General features: G+C 40.5%; 1 protein-coding gene across 1 annotated transcript; it reads left to right on the top strand.

Moving 5' to 3' along the window:
- Positions 1–428: 428 nt before the first annotated feature.
- slc34a1b (solute carrier family 34 member 1b) lies at positions 429–17,882 on the top strand. Its single transcript, XM_067599088.1, has 13 exons — positions 429–520; positions 1,683–1,756; positions 1,860–2,042; positions 2,462–2,608; positions 2,867–3,010; positions 5,162–5,273; positions 5,780–5,975; positions 8,159–8,254; positions 8,406–8,469; positions 8,641–8,808; positions 9,028–9,144; positions 15,751–15,875; positions 16,348–17,882. Exons 2-13 carry the CDS (start codon positions 1,696–1,698, stop codon positions 16,939–16,941), a joined length of 2,007 nt encoding a protein of 668 aa, XP_067455189.1. The 5' UTR covers positions 429–520; positions 1,683–1,695; the 3' UTR covers positions 16,942–17,882.
- The last annotated feature ends 291 nt before the right edge of the window (positions 17,883–18,173 follow it).

Genomic DNA, 18,173 nt, shown 5'->3' with positions numbered 1-18,173 from the left:
ACAAGTCAAGCAGATTACACTGTACGTGTTTGAAATACTTCCAGAGACTTATCTCATGGGAGAAATGCTCTTTTAATACCTGGGCTTTAATCTCTGCCAGGCTACAGTACGTGATGAAAACAGCTGCGTTAGAATATGAGATGATGATACGTTTCTTCCAACATTTGCCACTAGATGTCAGATTTCTCCTGCCCTTACACATGAAACTTGAAGCTCCACAAACACAAGGATCATTAATCACATCCAAACAGTCTTCTTCATCTTGGAATCTTATCTGGCCCCAAATCAGGTAAAAAATAGTTGGCTGAGCAAACATCATTCCTCACTTAACACACAACGTGCTTTCCCAACTTATGTATCATTAAGTCAAGGCTTTGTGTTATTGATTAACAATGAGGTCTCCGATGATGGAGCAGGTTAATCGACAAGAGATGAGGTGTTCTTCCTCACACCTCCAGACCTGATAGCTTATTTAAAGATGTTTTACACTTGCACAACACCTCCGACTGTTTCAGACAAGGTAAGATACTTTACTGCATATGTTACTATATGAAACATATTTATTATAAATAACATTCTTATACTAATACCATGTTGGAAGCCAGTGTCATCAATATTGAAGCTTTCTGTCGTTATTTGAAATGAATAATTAATTTGAAGTTGAATTCTAAAGGCCTTGGGTTCCACAGCTCATATATCTGTTAGAAAATGTTGGCAAGTTGGCCGTCACTCACTGACAAGAGTAACTAAATGTTTCTTTAATCCTTATATTTTTGCACTTCAAGGAAAGCTCAATTAGTACAATTTTGGTGAAGCATAAACAGCACAGAGACAGACATGTGAGTCATGGGGGCAGACTACAAGACAAGCTCACAAAAAGAAGAGAAACAGAAAGAGTGGCAGACCGGCAAACAGATGAGCGTAGGGCAGGTAGATTAGAGAATAACACTCAGTATACACACACACACAAAGGTTTTTTCAGCTGCTATCTATATAACTTGTCTCATACAAATACAGACAGATGTACATATGCTAACGGGGCCTCTGTGCACATTCGAACCTGCAGGAGGATGCAGCACAGAATGAGAATGATGCAGTGACTGCAATTACTGTAATTTCAGCTGCTGTAATTACTGAACTCACTTCCATCCTCTTTGCTTTTAAGAGACACATTAGTACTCCCTCCTCCACTGGAGTCCCCGAAATACGGTGAAGTGGCTGACATGAAAAGGGGAAAAACGGTCTCTTTAAGCCGAGAGCGTGAAAACCTTTGAAGGGAGTCTGCTGCTCTATAGAGTTCCTTTAAGAGCTGACTTGCAGCTGCAGGAAACGGACGACAAGACAAGTTACATGGATACTGATGTTTCCTTATTGATTCTGACAAGGCGTTTATTTGTTGAGAGGCTATAGGCGATGCCTCGCAGTTTGTGGTTAAAGTGTGTGATCTGACCTCAAATCAAGGACAGCTGGCAATTACAAACAATGTGGGCCATATTTGTTCTCTTCTAATTGCTTGTCTGTTGATCTCAGTGGTGTGGTGAGAAACGGCCTCATGTAAAAACACGTTGGTCTCCTTTGGTTTCTTTTTACTGCTGCAGGTGGCTGATAAAGATGTTCACTCTCACATTTTCTGCTCTGCTGTGTCATTCTGTGATTTTAATTACATCCATCTCCCCATACAGCATTCAAAGCACCATGTCATCTCGATCTATAACTATAGTGTCCTCTGGAAGGAGCACAGGACTTGACTACAATGGTAACTTATTAGTTTCGATTCCCCCCTCTCTTTTTCGTGCCTTTGAAATGCTTCAAAGTGGACCTTCACCAGCTGAGTGAGCAGTCTTCTTCTTTGTTGTCAGGTTTGAGGATGCATGGTGCTCAGCTTTCCTCACAACCCAAATTCCTGCTGGAAGACGACAGGGAGTCCGGCATCGGCTCCACCCTTGACCTCACCAGCAGCTTTGAGGGCAACCACCAACATACCAATCACCACTCCAACAAACCTTCACTCAGGGAGGCAGACAGACACCCTAAAGAGAAAGGTACAAGAGTGGCATGAAGAGGAGGATCACACATTCACGCCCCAGGTTGGCAGTGGATCTGATCTCTGTGAATAACAGCAGAAACCAAGCCACATGCTCATTAGATAAGGGCGTGCTCAAAAGATGCACAGAGCCGGTGGGATCATGCATTCTGGGCAACAAAGGCAAAGTCCTGCTGTCACTCAGCAGCAATTGGCTACATATGGGTAATATAGTATGTCAGATGGCTTTACTCTCTACATATGAAATTGCTTACTGAGGCGATCTCTAGAATGAGAAAAAGAGTGTGGTGTACATACCGCATTTTTATGTTCGTTTTAACTTGAAAAATAGGTCAACTTTGTTCTCTATCCCAGATATTTAGGCCACGCCGTGGGGCTAAACTGCCCCCCCCCCCTTGTTGTTGTTGTTTTGAACAGGTGCCTCTCCACAGACCTCAGCAGAGAGTCCAAACAGGATCAAACAACTAATTATCAATCTATCCAAGGTCCCTCTCCTCTTCATTCTCCTCTTCCTCTTTGTTTGCTCCTTGGACACTTTGAGCTCTGCCTTCCAGTTAGCAGGGGGTAAGTATTATAACACTCACTTCCCCCTCAGTGGGCTGATAGTGACTCAGCCAGTTGATGTTTGACAAATAAGTGAGTCACTGCGGAACAGTTCACATTGTCCAACTAATTGTCCAACTAATTTACTGCAAAGCTTCATCCGGTGACCTTTGTGGAATTTGGGGAAACAAGCATTTTGAGTCTGTCTAATATTGCTCTTGGCTACCAACGCTGTCATGTCTCAGTCTTTTTGTGTATGTGGGTGGCATATTTAACCAGGTAAAGTAGCAGGGGACATCTTCCAGGACAATGCGGTGCTGTCTAACCCTGTGGCAGGGCTGGTAGTGGGGATCTTGGTTACTGTGCTGGTCCAGAGCTCATCCACCTCCACCTCCATCGTCGTCAGTCTGGTGGCCTCCGGATGTGAGTAGGCGCATGAAAGCATGTGTAATTGTGCAAGGGCCACATACTGAGGTAGAGCTCTTAAAAGTTTTAAATAAGACTATTAAATGGAAAGATGTCCATCCTAGCCTAATTTATTCTGAGATGTGTGTGTATGTATTGTATACAGTGTATGCTTGTGTGTATCTGTGGGGTATTATTCTGCATGCAAAGATATTACAGTAAACAGAAAACAGGAACATAGCAATAAAAACTGAAAAGAAATTCCCATGTTGCATCTGTGGCAATAACAAATACATCTAATTAATTTGCAGTTTATGGTTATAATCTCAGTTTTCTGGCTCTAAGCCCAATCATATGCTGTGTTCCCTATGGAGGATACAATAAATTATGCTACTTGGTTTGCTACTCAGCACTAAGGACCAAATAAGCGAAAACAGCTTATATTAAATGCATAAATGTAAAAGTAGATGAGTGTGTATTAGGACAGAGGCTGTTATATCTCTATATATATATATACACACACGCACACACATACATTAGCGTGCTGCATCAGTCAAATGCAAACTAGCAGATGAAGAGCCAAGAAGTGCATTCTCCTCTATCTTGTTATATAATTTAAGGGATAAGGCTGGTATTATTCTATCTTTTTCCTATCTAAAAGATAGTCTATCTTTAAATATAATTTAATAATATTTTTAAAAAAGGAAAAATAATTTTGTGAAACATCTGGGCACTGTGTTTTGTTAGGAAACATTTGTTGAGGACTAATTCCAGCTGTGTGTTTGATGCTTTAATGAATATTTTCAGCAACAAGACAGTGAATATTGGATTGACTCACAGTGCCCATGATCATCATGATGAAGGAACAACAGACATGTCAGCCAGTGAAACAGTGTGGTTCATAAAAGTGTTTTTAAGGTCTATGGCACATAATAAGATGTATCAGGCTTTAATAGAGATAATACTTGTTAGTATGTTCAATTCATTGTTAATTTTGGTCCTTCGATTGAAATTTTTGACAAAAAAAATCATTAGCATAGAATTTCATTAGCATTATCCTTCAAACTTAATTTGATAATTATCTGTGGTAATAAGCTGTTGTGTGATTATCTTTTGTGTGATTATTACAACACACTGTGACTAGCTGACCTGAAAATTGCCATTTTGAGATTGTGGTGATCATTCGTGAAAACCACCTGAGAATTATTGTAATCCAGCAGAGAGCACTGTGATCAGAGGGATAATCAAATCAAACCATTTCACACCCTGTAATCTCCCACCATCTTAGTCGGTCTACAGTTTATTATGCCTCATAAGACCATCACACAGTAAGGCCATGACCTGTCTGCTTGAAATGAGTGCAGGATCCAAGTCTTTCCATCTTTTGTCTGTGTGGTTAAAATGAGTGATATCAGTACGCCAGAGCTGATTCTCAGCTGCTAAAGCCTTTCTGTAAGAGAACAAGGAAGAAGATTATGGGTAATTATCAAAGAGAGAAAGAAATGCAGAAGCATGAATGTGCGTCTGTATGAGTGTGTGCTTGTGTGCATGTGTCCTATAGGTCATCATCATTAAAGGCTTCCTCAACAATAAACCCCGCTGCAGAGAGTAAAGGCTAAGCTGCTTCCATTCACCTGAAAATGACAATCACCTCTCATCTTCATTAAAACTCATCTTGCATTCTGAAATGTCAAAGATCATGTGTAGTAATTATGTGCATAATGCGTCATCTCTCACAATAAAGACACACATTTACACATTTTAGAGAAGTTTGTATTTCGAGTAGAGAACAAGAAAAATAAGTGAAATCCATTAGTTTACGTAGCCTACTGAGATGAGCTGGCCAATCAGAACAGTGGGCTCACATCAGGAAGGGGGCTTTAATGAGACAGGAGCTAAAACGATCTGTTTCAGATAATGGCTTAGCTGAGGGGCTGCATAAAGGGCCAATAAGATAAATAAGTGGATTTTTGACTGACTGTCTTTTGAGTAACTGTAAATCATCAAGATATTCCAGTTGAGCCCCAGAATATAAATATAGACCTGGGAATGTTCATGATACATCCCCTTTAACTGTATGTGCAGATACATATTATATGTACTAACTGAAAATTCAATTTGAGAATTCAAGATTCAAGTAAAATCTTTCTGTGTGGTCTCAACTCATAGTGTTAGAAGTGAGGTCGGCTGTTCCAGTCATCATGGGATCCAATATTGGGACTTCAGTCACGAACACCATCGTCGCCATGATGCAAGCCGCAGAGAGGACCGAGTTTCAACGGTGAGTGAGGTTGGCGAGGCTAAGGATGAGTGGAGGGGGAGCAGAGGAGCAGACAAGAAGAAATTGAAATGGAAAAGTGAAGAGGATAAGTGGGGGGGTGGAGGAAAGAAGGATAAAAGTGTTAAAAGTGCAGAGGAGGGTGAATAGAAAGCATTAGCAGCTGCTCGCTGCCTCTTTGCTTCAGCCTCCAGTTGAGTGTAATTTTTACAACAGCGACAATAATGGCACCGTTCCACATCGATCCCACACCAGTAACTCTTTGGCACGAGGAGATATGACACTGAACAGATGGCATGTTATTTAATCTTTGTCTGGTAAAATAAACAGAATTTATTAATCTTTTATAATATACTCACACACTGAGTCCAAACTGAAATGCTCATTATATCACACATCCAAAAAAAGCTGAGCTGTGAAAAGCAGATTAACAAGCAATCATTCTGAGTGGTTGATCACACTGATGGTTGACCTTAGTTAACACAGAAATTTACTGTGACCCACTGCAGTGCCTTTGCCGGGGCAACAATCCACGATTGTTTCAACTGGCTGTCTGTCCTGGTTCTGCTGCCGCTGGAGGTGGTGAGCGGGCTCATGACCCGACTGTCACACCTGCTGGTCACCAGCTTCAGTCTCCAACCTGGGGAGGAGGCACCTGAGCTGCTCAAAGTCATCACTGAGCCAGTCACCAAGCTCATAATACAGGTAACACTATCCACCAATTACCATTTTTCAAATCAATAGGTCACTACACCCCTCCCTCAAATGACAATTGTCCAATCAGCCTTTCCTTTCGATTGATAACTAGTGTTCTACTTACTTATATATATATGTATGTATATATATATATATATATATATATATATATATATATTAAATTAACTAGGAAGCTAAACATAGCACAAAAAGTAAGGAAATTTGTGTTTGGTAGATTATTTCTTTGTTGTAACAATGTTTCTTGGCAATAAATCTTATACTGTTGGGAAGCCTGTTTATTTCCATTTTAAATGGTGCCACATTTGTAAGGAACATGCATTTGTGGGATGAGCATCAGAGCTGAGTATGTGGGTTGCGCCCATGACAAATTTGCACTGCTGTGGCATCCCATTCTTCAACCAGTATTTGTCGCAAGTCAGCCAACGTGGTTGTGTTGGTCACTCTGGCACGAACAGCACGCCCAAGCTGATCCCACAAGTGTTCAATGGGGTTGAGGTCAGGACTGCTGGCAGGCCATTTCATCCACTCCACTCCCAAATTCTGGAGGTAGTCTCTGATAAACCCTGTTCTGTGGGGGCGAGCGCTGTCATTTTGGAGGATAGAGTTCGGTTCCAGACTGTGGAGATATGGGATTGCCACTGGTTGCAGAATCTCATCTCGATATCTCTCTGCATTGAGATTGCCTCCAATGATGACAAGTCTTGTTTTTCCAGTGAAGGAGATGCCACCCCACACCATCACACTGCCTCCACCAAAAGATGATACTCTATCAGTGCAGCAATTAGCATAGCGTTCTCTGTGTCTTCTCCACACTTTGACCCTACGATCCAACCGCTGAAGGCAGAATCTGGACTCATCACTGAACATATCGTTCCTCCACATGTTCAGGTTCCAGGGCACGTGTTGCCGACACCAGCGCAAACGGGCCTGACGGTGAAGGGCAGTCATGGCAGGCCTCCTGGCAGCACCAGGGGGTACCAGAAGCTCAAAACAAGAGCCCATACCAACAACAAAATAAGCTGTTTAGCATTGGCAGTGAAGATTTGGCAAATTTTTCATGGGCGCAATCCACATACTCAGCTCTGCTGCTCATCTCACGAATGCATGTTCCTTACAAATGTGGCACCATTTAAAAGGGAAATAAACAGGCTTTCCAACGGTATAAGATTTATTGCCAAGAGTCATTGTTACAACAAAGAAATAATCTACCAAACACAAATTTCCTTACTTTTTGTGCTATGTTTAGTTTGTGGGTTACAGGTTATGTTATAAAAACCCTGTTCATGGCTAGCACTTCCTCTGCATAGTATCTCACCACTGTTTGAGAGCTGGATGCTATTAGAGTTGAGGCCAGGGTAACGTTAACGCTTCTGTGCTGCTCTCAATTTGATATGGGGAAGGTTACACTCCAGTAACTCTAGCAAACATTACCTGAGATAGCATTATGTTTGCCAAACAGATGGATTAGTCGTCATCCTAAAAGAATTTTCTCTTGTAAAGTTAAAAGTGAAAACATGCTGTTTGAAAATTTGTTTGTAAGAAAGTAAGATAAGCCTAAAAGGCTCATGTTAGAACAAAATAACAGTTTGATCTTACATTTTACCTTATCATAGCTATAACACTACACAAACATTGCTGTCTGGTGAGGACATTGACTTTTTATGGAGGACATGCAGCCTTAGCCTCAATCTTTTAGCAAGATATCATATACGGAGCCATCAAATGCATATTTAAGACCCCTCTGACAAGATTCTCATTTTAAAACAATAAGTCAGATAGAAACATTAAAAAGTAAGCAATGTTAGTTTAATTAGCTAACTGTAGCTACAGCTGATAAAATCTACCAGTGGCACTAATCATTTCAGCAGGAAAAATTGTCATCTAGAAATGAGAAGCCTGCTTTTGTCTTCTTCTATCTGAAATCAAAGACCCATTGTGTAAAAAAATACTACGAAGAATTTCAAATTCTGCAAATCTGCAAAGCTTTACAGGTGAAGCAAAAGTAAGGTTTGCAGGGGTAAGTGAACAGTCAGCTACTGTCACAAAGTGTCTTGCAGAGAGACATGTCAGCAGGGTCCTCACTGAGATGGGAATTGAGGCTATGATTTCTATTAAGGGTCTTAACTTGCTGAATTTGAAAGATGAAAAATATTTGTCCTTTCTGTCCACAGCTCGACAAGTGTGTGATCACAGGCATCGCCATGGGAAATGAGGACATGAGGAACAGGAGCCTGGTGAAAGAATGGTGCCAGACTGACCTCGTTATGGTAATGGCTTGTCTCCACCGCTGTCTCCTGCGCATGCAGACACATTGTATCACAACACTGGCGCCAAATAGAGCCTGTCACTGCTGCCAGTAAAAATTGTGTTGCTAATTTGCCTTCTCATCACAGTTGCTTCTTTCTTTCTTTTTTTCAGTCCAATGGAAATGGAAGCACTACCCCTGAAAACTGTAGCCCCGGCCATTACCATTTACACAAATGTGAGTTCCAACTCAATAATATTTCTTACCCACCCACTCTTACATTCTTACAATGAGTCTGGCATCATGCAGTATGCATTTCCCTCTCAGTACTTCAGTCCTATTAATGTAATGAAATGAAGGTGTCTGTGTGTTAATATCCTGATCATTGTTGGTCCTGTCACTCTGCAGGTAGACATTTGTTTGTGTCTACCCAGCTGTCAGACCTCTCCGTGGGTCTGATTCTCCTGGCAGGCTCCCTGGTCGTCCTCTGCACCTGTCTGCTGCTTCTGGTCAAGCTGCTTAACTCTCTTCTCAAAGGCCAAGTAGCAAAGGCCATCCAGAGAGTCATCAACACAGGTCAGTATGCCTTTGACCTGCTGGAGTTTATCAGCAATTATACTGATGCGCCTCCACATGCAGCATTAAAACTGTTAAACGCACACCTACTCATTGATTATCTCATATATATCAGTTGAATATGAAGAATACAGTGTGCAAGAACTGAATTTGATACTGCAGATATTTCAGTGTTTATTGTTAATACATTTGTGTAATTTCTGTTCTCTACTGTATCAGACCTGCCATATCCGTTTGGGTGGCTGGCAGGATACATGGCCATGTTTGTGGGTGCTGGTGTGACATTTGTGGTCCAGAGTAGCTCTATCTTTACTTCCGCCATGACTCCGCTGGTAGGTGAGTAATATCTGCCTTGACTAACGATGAGAAAATGTGTGGATGTAATGTATGAAAACAATTCAAATACAAGCAACACATGCACATAATATTTCTTTCATATTAGATTTTGTTATTTTCTTTTATTGAAACCTTATCTCAGATTTATAATTTGTCTTATATGAAATATGATGATGTCTACTAATACAGTACTCTGTCACCAAAGAGTTATGTAAAACCAACATCTGTTATGAGTAAAATGACAGATGTTACTTTGATGGCAAATAAATAAATAAATAGATACTTTTATGAATACTAATCAATTTGAGTAGGTTTATGTATCAACACTTCCTGGGCCTTTTTTTTTTAATTTCTGGGAAACGTTGTGATTTTGATTCTGCTGAGCATGACAACTGTGGATAAAAAACACTTTGGCACAGAGGGACAAAAATTCAGTGGAAACATGCAAAATGAGTTCACAGTGGTTGACTGTTTGTTTCTACTGTCTTTTGACGAGAAACATGCAGCAAAATCACATGTAAAGCCACAGTAAGACATGGGGAAGCACTTATCTAATATTAAACTAAATACCAAATTTATCAGTTTTATAGCTGCTGCCAAATAGCTGCTCTTTGTCTGTTGATTGTTTGACTCACTGCGTCTGAGACAAACAGCCATCAGTGACTGGTCTTCTAACCGTTGCTGCTGCAGATCTGTTCTGTCAGTTCTTCATCTGGAACTGCTGGAATCTGCTTCGTCTGGAATTTGCTGCACGACTTTGTTTTATAGTCTTCGCTACTCTCATCCATCACCCACCTCAGTGACCCCCGCAGGCTGAAGACAGCATTTTAAACACTCCAGCCATTAAAATACTAAGTAATATCAATTCATCCGTGTACACTGTCAGCACCTCTGAGTCTTTCATATACTGAAACCTGTGGCAGCAAGTTCTTACAGCAGAAGAGATGAAGAGAAGTAATGTTAAACAACTATTTGATCCATGGCAGTTGTCCCAAGCATATGTACTTCTCTCTATCGTAATACTACTACTACTACTACTACTACTAGTACTTAATGGTACTTTTTTTAGTTCTACATCAGAATATATCAAGAAGCAACTGCAAGTCTCATTCATGTCAGATTTGAGCGAGTGATGATGGTAGAGATGTGCAGGTATACGGTTCTTACTCTAGACCGTGGTGAAACATTCTGCTGGTAACAATACTGCTGACCATTTCCATTACCGTCATTACTGTGTCTGTTATCACCCTTTTTTAGAGGACATTGTGAACACAGCCAAACTCTTCTGCCTTTGTTTACAGTTTTATTTTGATGAGCCACAAGAAAATACATTTTTTCAAGTAAAGCAGGGACACAGCAGGAACCAGGCTTCTGTCTGTCTTGCTGTCTTTTTTATGTTACTTACTGTAATTAGCAGAGTACAGCAATATTAGTTATCTGTTCAGTTTGTTAGCTTTGATTAAATCCAAGCTGATCATAGTGTGAAGTAAGTTTACTTTATACTAGTATTTCGGAAAAGTTTGATGATTATCATGATATTACCATTGACTGTGCTATTTTTGGCCACAATAATCGTAGCATGACAATTTGATACCAGCACATCCCTGGATGATGGTGATTTCTCTTCTGTCACTTTTAACATTTCAGTCTATCATGCCACTTTTCTTTATTATTCAGAGGTAGTATACGTTATAATGATGCATGTGTGATCAATTCCAGCATGACACATACTGTATGTGTGGAGGTCACAATATGTTCAGAGGAAAAGGTGCTATAGATGATTGGTTCTAACATCTGCAAAGTAGCACAGGAAATTCAGAAATGATCCACATAGTGACGTAGTGAAGCAGTGAGAATGGATCATTCAGGGATTATTATATTAATGCCAATGGCTGCAACAAAAGGTTATAAGTCATGAGGAGGCATAAATATGACCAAGTAGGCTAAAATGCTGTAGAGAGTGACCTTACGTCTTGATTCTTCCTAGGCCTCAACTGAAGGCTGTTAATAAAAGTGTGACCTGAGGGAGTTGCATGTTCTCATCCAAACTGGACTGTAAATGAAGAGAGAATCAGACGAGCCCTGAACCTTAAATAATATTGCAGGTTATTTAGGTCATGTTTCTTAAACAGTTAATATCTCAAATAAGCAACAAAATAAGCTTTTATTAAGCTGAATTCCCTCAAGTTCACATTCACAAACACCACACCCACCTCTCGCTGTCCAACTTGACTCTGCTGCTCAGTTTAGTTTATTTTACTTGTGCTTGGGGATTTTGTGGTGTTTATAGTCTAGGGGCGATTCCAGCATCTGTCCAGTCTGAAGGTTGGACTGATGTGTTGTTTCTTCTCATCCTAAGACTTCAGTTATGACTCTGTTTCATTTGAGTGCTGGGCCTTAAGGGAGAATGGGTCTCATGAATGAATGTTTTCTTATTTTTCTTTTATATTTGTTCTTGCACAAAGCAATAAGAGGAAAATAAGAAAATCCTACGTGGGATTCATGAAACGTGCGCTGACAGCCAAGTCAGTTCTTACCCACCTGAATATCTTGATGAATTGTGTTTGATCTTAAATTGGATGTGTGTGCCAGGCAATTTGCAATAATTTGCAATAACCCTATATAACAGCAGCAGACTTTAGTGCCATGTGCAAACCACAAACCAACAATCCATGGCAATTTGACAGGTAACATTGACTCAGACAAAAGAAGAAAAGAAAGGAAAATGCCACTTAAGGGCAGCAAAAAGATAAAAGAAACTTTCCTTCCTCAGAGACGAACTTCACTTCACTAAGTTTCTATTCGTTATTTTCAAGTGTGAGCATTGGGGTCATCGGTCCAGAAAAGCGCAAAGCAGAGATCACCGGTGCTGCGTGAGCAGAAGAAACAACTCTTAGTGAAATTTAAAAAATGGTTTGTTCTGAAAATGGATGCCAAAAAACGACTGTCTGCTGCCAGGCATACTATTACAGCCACGGGAGGAGGCCAGGAAACTGTCAAAACAACAGATATGGATGAACGCATTGGAGCCATCATTAGAGAGGTTTCTCTGTCAGGTGGTAGTCTGATATTCTGCTGGACAGTGACCTACCACAGCCAGGAAATGTCCCGTCAGCACCAGACAGCACACCCCAGGATCAACTAGCAAGATCTGAAGACAATGGTAAGCATCCAAATTTTTAATCTTCAAAGGGAATTTAGTTGCCCTTTGTTTTAAGCTACATGCCCATTTTAAATCACTGGTATATGAATAAACGAAACAATTGACATATGTATTAACAGTCTTTTATTTTTCAGATGCATCTGGCTCCAGTGTGCCATCCACCTCCCAGAGTGCACCTGGATCATCAAGACAATCCACCTGAGCAGAGATCATCTCAGAGTCAGTCCTACAAAATCAAGAGAGAATTTATCAAATTAAAGATGCAAGCAGCGATGACTGGGCCCTTGCGCCTCCATGCACGTTGGGCCACCACGCAATCATAGGTCTTCTGTCATGGGCATGTAGATATCTTCAGACCCAGGCTGTTTTCAGACAATGCAAGAAGGAAATAAACATCACTTCCTTTGTCCACTGTTTTGCCTGCTGCTGGGGCTGCTTTGCTGAAATTTCGTAGGGGGCGCTATTCAGCCAGTTGCATCACTGATGGAATATTGTCATGTAGACGTGTTCAGGCCGGGACTCTTATCAAACATGTAACGTTTGGTGCAGACTGGAGCATGTACTATAAATGATGAGTTTGTGTGTAAAACTTAATTAAAAATTAATTTCCTAATTTTCATCAAGTTTATTTTTAGAAAAGTAAAGATTTTTAACCCACATGACCTGGTCAAAGTTTGATTGAAATGTGTACTGTCAGGTGTGTAGAGACAATAAGTAACTGCAGCTGGACACAGAAAAATACTCATATAGTAGTCTCTCAGTTGGAGAAGAGAATGTCACTCTTCTTGTGAAATATAAATCATGAATCCCATGACTTTGGCCAAATCCTACATTCAAAATTACATTTTTTTGTCGTGAATCCATTGATACAGGTTTCGAAGTGGTCAGACTTATAGTTTAGACATCAGAACCATTTGTTTGACACAAAGTCTATGCCTAGAGATTGTCTCCCCATTGGTTTACATTGTAAGGTGTGATGTGGCACTACAATTTTCGGGGCTTACAATATCTAAACCGTTCAAGTTATTACAAAGTTTTTAATAATTTTTGTTCAGCACAGTGTAATAAGACATGTATTAAAGTTTGAAGCCGATACCATTAACGCCCTAGGAGGAGATAGCGTTTGATCGGGGTCCAAAATTGGCGCAAAGTCATACTTTCATGGGCATATTGCAGACTTCCTGTTGGATTTAGGTCAGGGGTGTCAGCATATGATTTGTAGGTCTTGATGAGACGAATAACTGAGTTTTGGTTCGATCTCTCTGACATTCCTACGGGCTGTGGCAGCCATATTAGATACATGGGTGGCGCTATAGAGCACAAACTCATGTCCACTCATCTCCAGCAGCACCTCAATCCGACTGTACACCCACCGAACTGTTGTGCAGCTCAAAAGAGTTGTGCCGCTGCATTCGAGATGTGATTCTGTGCATCACATTATTTAGACATTGATTTAATGGAATTGTTTTCTGTTGAGGAGGAAGGTCCCAGTAGCCAGGACACTGATAGCAGTGAGTACTTGCAAATGAGGTAGAGTAGGATTAGATTGTTTTGTCTCTGATCTAAATTGAGGCTCTAGAATGGTACACAGGTTTTGAAGAATCTGCCTCAGTAATCGAAAACGACTTATGAGCCACCCGTCACTCTCAGCAAACAAATCTGCTTGATCTTTAAATATATGCTCTCTTCTCAAGGCTTGGCTGGCCAAACATCCAGCAGTGGCAAATAAGCCATGGTGGATTCGTTGGGCATCTTACTACTTTATATACTATGAAAAATCCTAATTGATGATGTGTGCTGTCATAATTTAATGATTAGACAGGTGTGTGTGTGTGGGCATATTGGTTATTTAGGCTAGACCTAATCATAAGTGTAAACATTTAAAATTATTAAATGAACAAATAATTCTAGGACATATTTTGTCTGTGTTTTCATAAAGTAAATTGCTTTTTGGCTTTTGTTGGCTTTTGAATGTATTGGCTTACATGTGGTCTAGGACACGCTTACATTTTGATCTTACCTAAGAACAAGTGGGAAGTACGCAAGTATTGATAAATGCCACAAAAGTTCTTAAATTGTTTGCACGCACAATTTAATCTGTGCATATGCACGATTCATGCATGAGGCCCATTGTCTCTTGTAATGTAATGTAATCTGATCTAGACCCCTACTGAGTATTAGATGTTATGCTTGAGTGTGCAGAGGTACTTGCTGTAAAGCTATGTTACTTGCCTGGACTCTGCTTCTGACTTGAGGTTTGAAACCACAGCAGCTGTGTATCTGAACTTGGATGAACTCATTTCATGTTTTACATGTGTATATGACTATTTTTAATGTAAGAAAGAGAGAAAGATGAATTACACCTGTAATATGGCAGCTTGTAAACTGGGCTGTTTTTTCCTTGGTTTCTGCACCAAGGTATAAGTTGTAACAAAACAACCTCTATGTAGACATTTACTGGTACAGTAATAAATTGTGTTTGTCAAGCAAAGGTTTACTCAACTGCTTTCATCATATATTTAATGGCTAATTCATAGATGTGGCCAAATAAGGCCATAAACCTGCTTATTTCCTCTGATCGAGTCTTGTGACAATTTCAGTACCTTCAACTCCATAGATGCTATGACAGCATTGCCCTACTTTAGTTGTCAGATGCAATCAAGCAGTGACTCATTTGACAGTCACTAGTCATCTTATCTGTCAGCCTCTATGCTTGTTGCTTTTTCAAATATTGGCTTTTATTCATCTCAAACACCAAGTGTGAATAATTTTATATTTTGTCTATTTATCTGAGATGTCATTTTACTGCTAAATAATTGGAATTGTTTAAATGGTTATTTTTAAACTTTAGAGAATAATTTTCATGACTCAGCACATCTCTCAGCACATCTATTTTTTTCACTGTGCTTTCATCCTGCTTCTTATCCTTGTAACTCCAGACTTCAGATTATATCAGCTGCTCAGAAATGAAATCCCACTCAATGATTTCCACTTTTTTCAAGATGGATTTGTCCGATACTAAATGTACTGGAATTTCTGACAAAGATACAAAATTTTATTGATAAAACGTTGCTGTCTTTGTCATAATATTTATCTTGAGAGCTGATTATTGTAATGCACAGATTGTAGAAAGTTGTAGATTATTTGCAAATGTGTCAGCAGAAAGATGGATAGAAACTGTTACATTTCAGTTTTAGGATCTTTATTTGACCAAAAACATGCAGCCGAGCTTGATTTTTGACTCTAATTTTTCCTGTAGGTATGAATGGTTGTCTGTGTCCATGTGTCAGCCCTGTGATTGCCTGGCGACTTGTCCAGGATGCACCCCACTTCGTGCCCAACGTTCGCTAGAATCATCTCCAGGCCCCCATGACCCTCTAAAGAATAAGTGGAAATAGCTGTCAGAGTCTCTTAACACAGCATGTCTCTGTCCTCTCCCTCAGGTATTGGTGTGATCAGTCTGGAGCGGGCCTATCCTCTCACCCTTGGGTCCAACATCGGCACCACTGCCACAGCCCTGCTGGCAGCTCTAGCTAGTCCCGGGAACAAGCTGGCTGCTGCCATACAAGTAGGCTGATGTTTTATCATATGCAACAGCCATTTTAAAACTGCAGGAAAATGAGAAACAAGAACTTGTAGGCACGAGGATGAACACAGAAGGCAAGACAACAACAAGGACATGGACAAATATGTATTCCAGCAAAAATATATAGAGAAGATTTACAGAGTTACACAGAATTATTGACAGATGGTGGATAATAAGAATGTTTGAATGTACTGTATATTTATGAACATGGATTTATGCATAAATGTATGAGCAGGAGCTTTTGAGGCAAATGAGATGATGCTTCAGGGAAAAATGCTGATGTAGGACACAAAACTGTGAAAATTAGAACCGTATCATGACATAGGATTATCTTTATGGTATGAATGCTACATGATAAGCCTGCTTCTGAGGATGTAACACTGAGAAAATGACTGTGATGAATTATGACCTTCAGCACTCTCATACTATATCTTTTTATATTCTCTTTACGTAGATCGCTCTCTGTCACCTCTTCTTTAACGTCTTTGGCATTCTGCTGTGGTATCCTCTTCCCTTCACACGTTTGCCAATAAGGATGGCTCGTGTCCTGGGGGAGCGCACCGCCAAGTACCGCTGGTTTGCAGTTCTGTATCTTCTACTTTGCTTCTTGCTCCTGCCCTCGTTGGTGCTGGGTCTCTCACTGGCCGGCTGGAGGGTGATGGCTGGGGTCGGGGCTCCTTTCCTGGGCGTGACCGTCTTCATCACCATGGTAAATGTAATGCAGGCTCGCAGCCCCCGTCACCTGCCCACCAAGCTCCAGACTTGGGATTTCCTCCCGCAGTGGATGCGCTCTCTCAAACCGCTTGATCGCCTGATCACCAAGGCAACTGTCTGCTGTAGCTTTGCATGCAAGGAGGGGCAGGGAGAGGAAGAAGAGGAAGACATATCGACACAGACGACCTCTGTTGACCCGAAGATGGAGTCAGCCCAGAGGAAGGTAGAGCTGGCATATGACAACCCAGTCCTGGAGTACGTGGATGAGCGCAGACCCGGTGTACGGGTACTAAAATTAAAAGGGTTAGAGAGGTGCAACAGCACTCCGCTGTAGTGGGAATGCACAGTATTTTGTTAAGGCTGTAGGAAGAGAAAGATTGAGAAAAGCCATTTTATAACGCTTTGGAAATAAATCCAAATCTGATTATGGATCGACTGATTAGCTAGGCTAAATACCATGAGTTCACTATGAGATTTTAGCTCCGAAAACATCAGCTGAGAATCGACTTAACTCTGCAGCTGGAAGCCAAACCAAACAGTGATCTATGTGCAGTGGTGTAACTCCTGAAACTCATGATGAACATGACAGAACAATCTAACCTCAAGATGCATTTAATAACTATTTTGGATTTTTCTGTAGTAGAATAGCTGCTAACATCTTCTGCACAGCAAAAGTTTCAGCTGCATTTTTCAGTTGTCGGTCTTACACATCTGACGGAACATATACAGTAGATGTATCAGCTTTCCTTTCACTCATGTCTTACATGCAGCCCCAAGCATATTTTCACTTAAAGTCTATTTTCTTCCATTTTATGCACATAACTACAGTGATTGCGTGTTGTGCTCTGAGCACTTCCAAAACATGGGTGCCTAAACACATCCTGTGAAGACACTGATGGGGGACTGAAGCGGCTGCTGATGCTCTGCTATCATGCTTTTCACTTCACTAGGCATTGTGTAAGATATTATCCGGTTATAGAAATAGTAATATAGATGTTACAATGTCCATTTTTACTGAGCACTTTAAGAACTTCTCATCCAATGCAAATCCTGTCTGACTTTCATCCAATTCCAATCTGCTAATGAAGAACATCATATGATTTAAGGGCGGCCTTTAATCATAAAGCTACTAAATGGACTTTGAGGTAATTGTTTTGTCAACTGCTGTCTTCAAGGTTATAAATTTACTTTAAAACTCAACTCATGGTGAAGTACTTTACACATAAAATGAAGCATGATTCTGTAACTGCATTAAAGGTTTGCTGTGGAGTTTTTGACCACTAGTAGTGCTATTGAATAATGCTTTTACGAGTGAATGATGCCATTGATGATGTTGAAGCTTTATTTCTAAGATCTTTATAATAATAGTAATAATCCAGTCTTCCCTTGTGCCAATAAGTACATAATTCACTTTGCATGTAGTTGCTAATACATTTGTGAGAAGCAGCACTATAATAGCGGACACATCTGCAGCCTTGTGTGACCTGATTATAACACCCATTTGCTAGACATGAGTTGTCATTCTCATATTTGTGATACTGAAGGAGGCCAAAGACTACAGCTACA

Source organism: Thunnus thynnus, chromosome 9 (genome assembly GCF_963924715.1).
Source record: "Thunnus thynnus chromosome 9, fThuThy2.1, whole genome shotgun sequence".
Classification (NCBI taxonomy): domain Eukaryota; kingdom Metazoa; phylum Chordata; class Actinopteri; order Scombriformes; family Scombridae; genus Thunnus; species Thunnus thynnus.
Note: the sequence above shows the minus strand (reverse complement) of the source record. Positions and strands in the feature narration are given on the sequence as shown.

What these genes read in the sequence shown, in the direction of transcription:
- slc34a1b (XM_067599088.1), top strand. Translation starts at nt 1,696, where the DNA reads ATGTCATCTCGATCTATAACTATAGTGTCCTCTGGAAGGAGCACAGGA. An exon ending in CACAGGACTTGACTACAATG is followed by an intron (nt 1,757 to 1,859) that starts GTAACTTATTAG and finishes CTTTGTTGTCAG; the next exon opens with GTTTGAGGATGCATGGTGCT. An exon ending in AGCTGGCTGCTGCCATACAA is followed by an intron (nt 15,876 to 16,347) that starts GTAGGCTGATGT and finishes CTCTTTACGTAG; the next exon opens with ATCGCTCTCTGTCACCTCTT.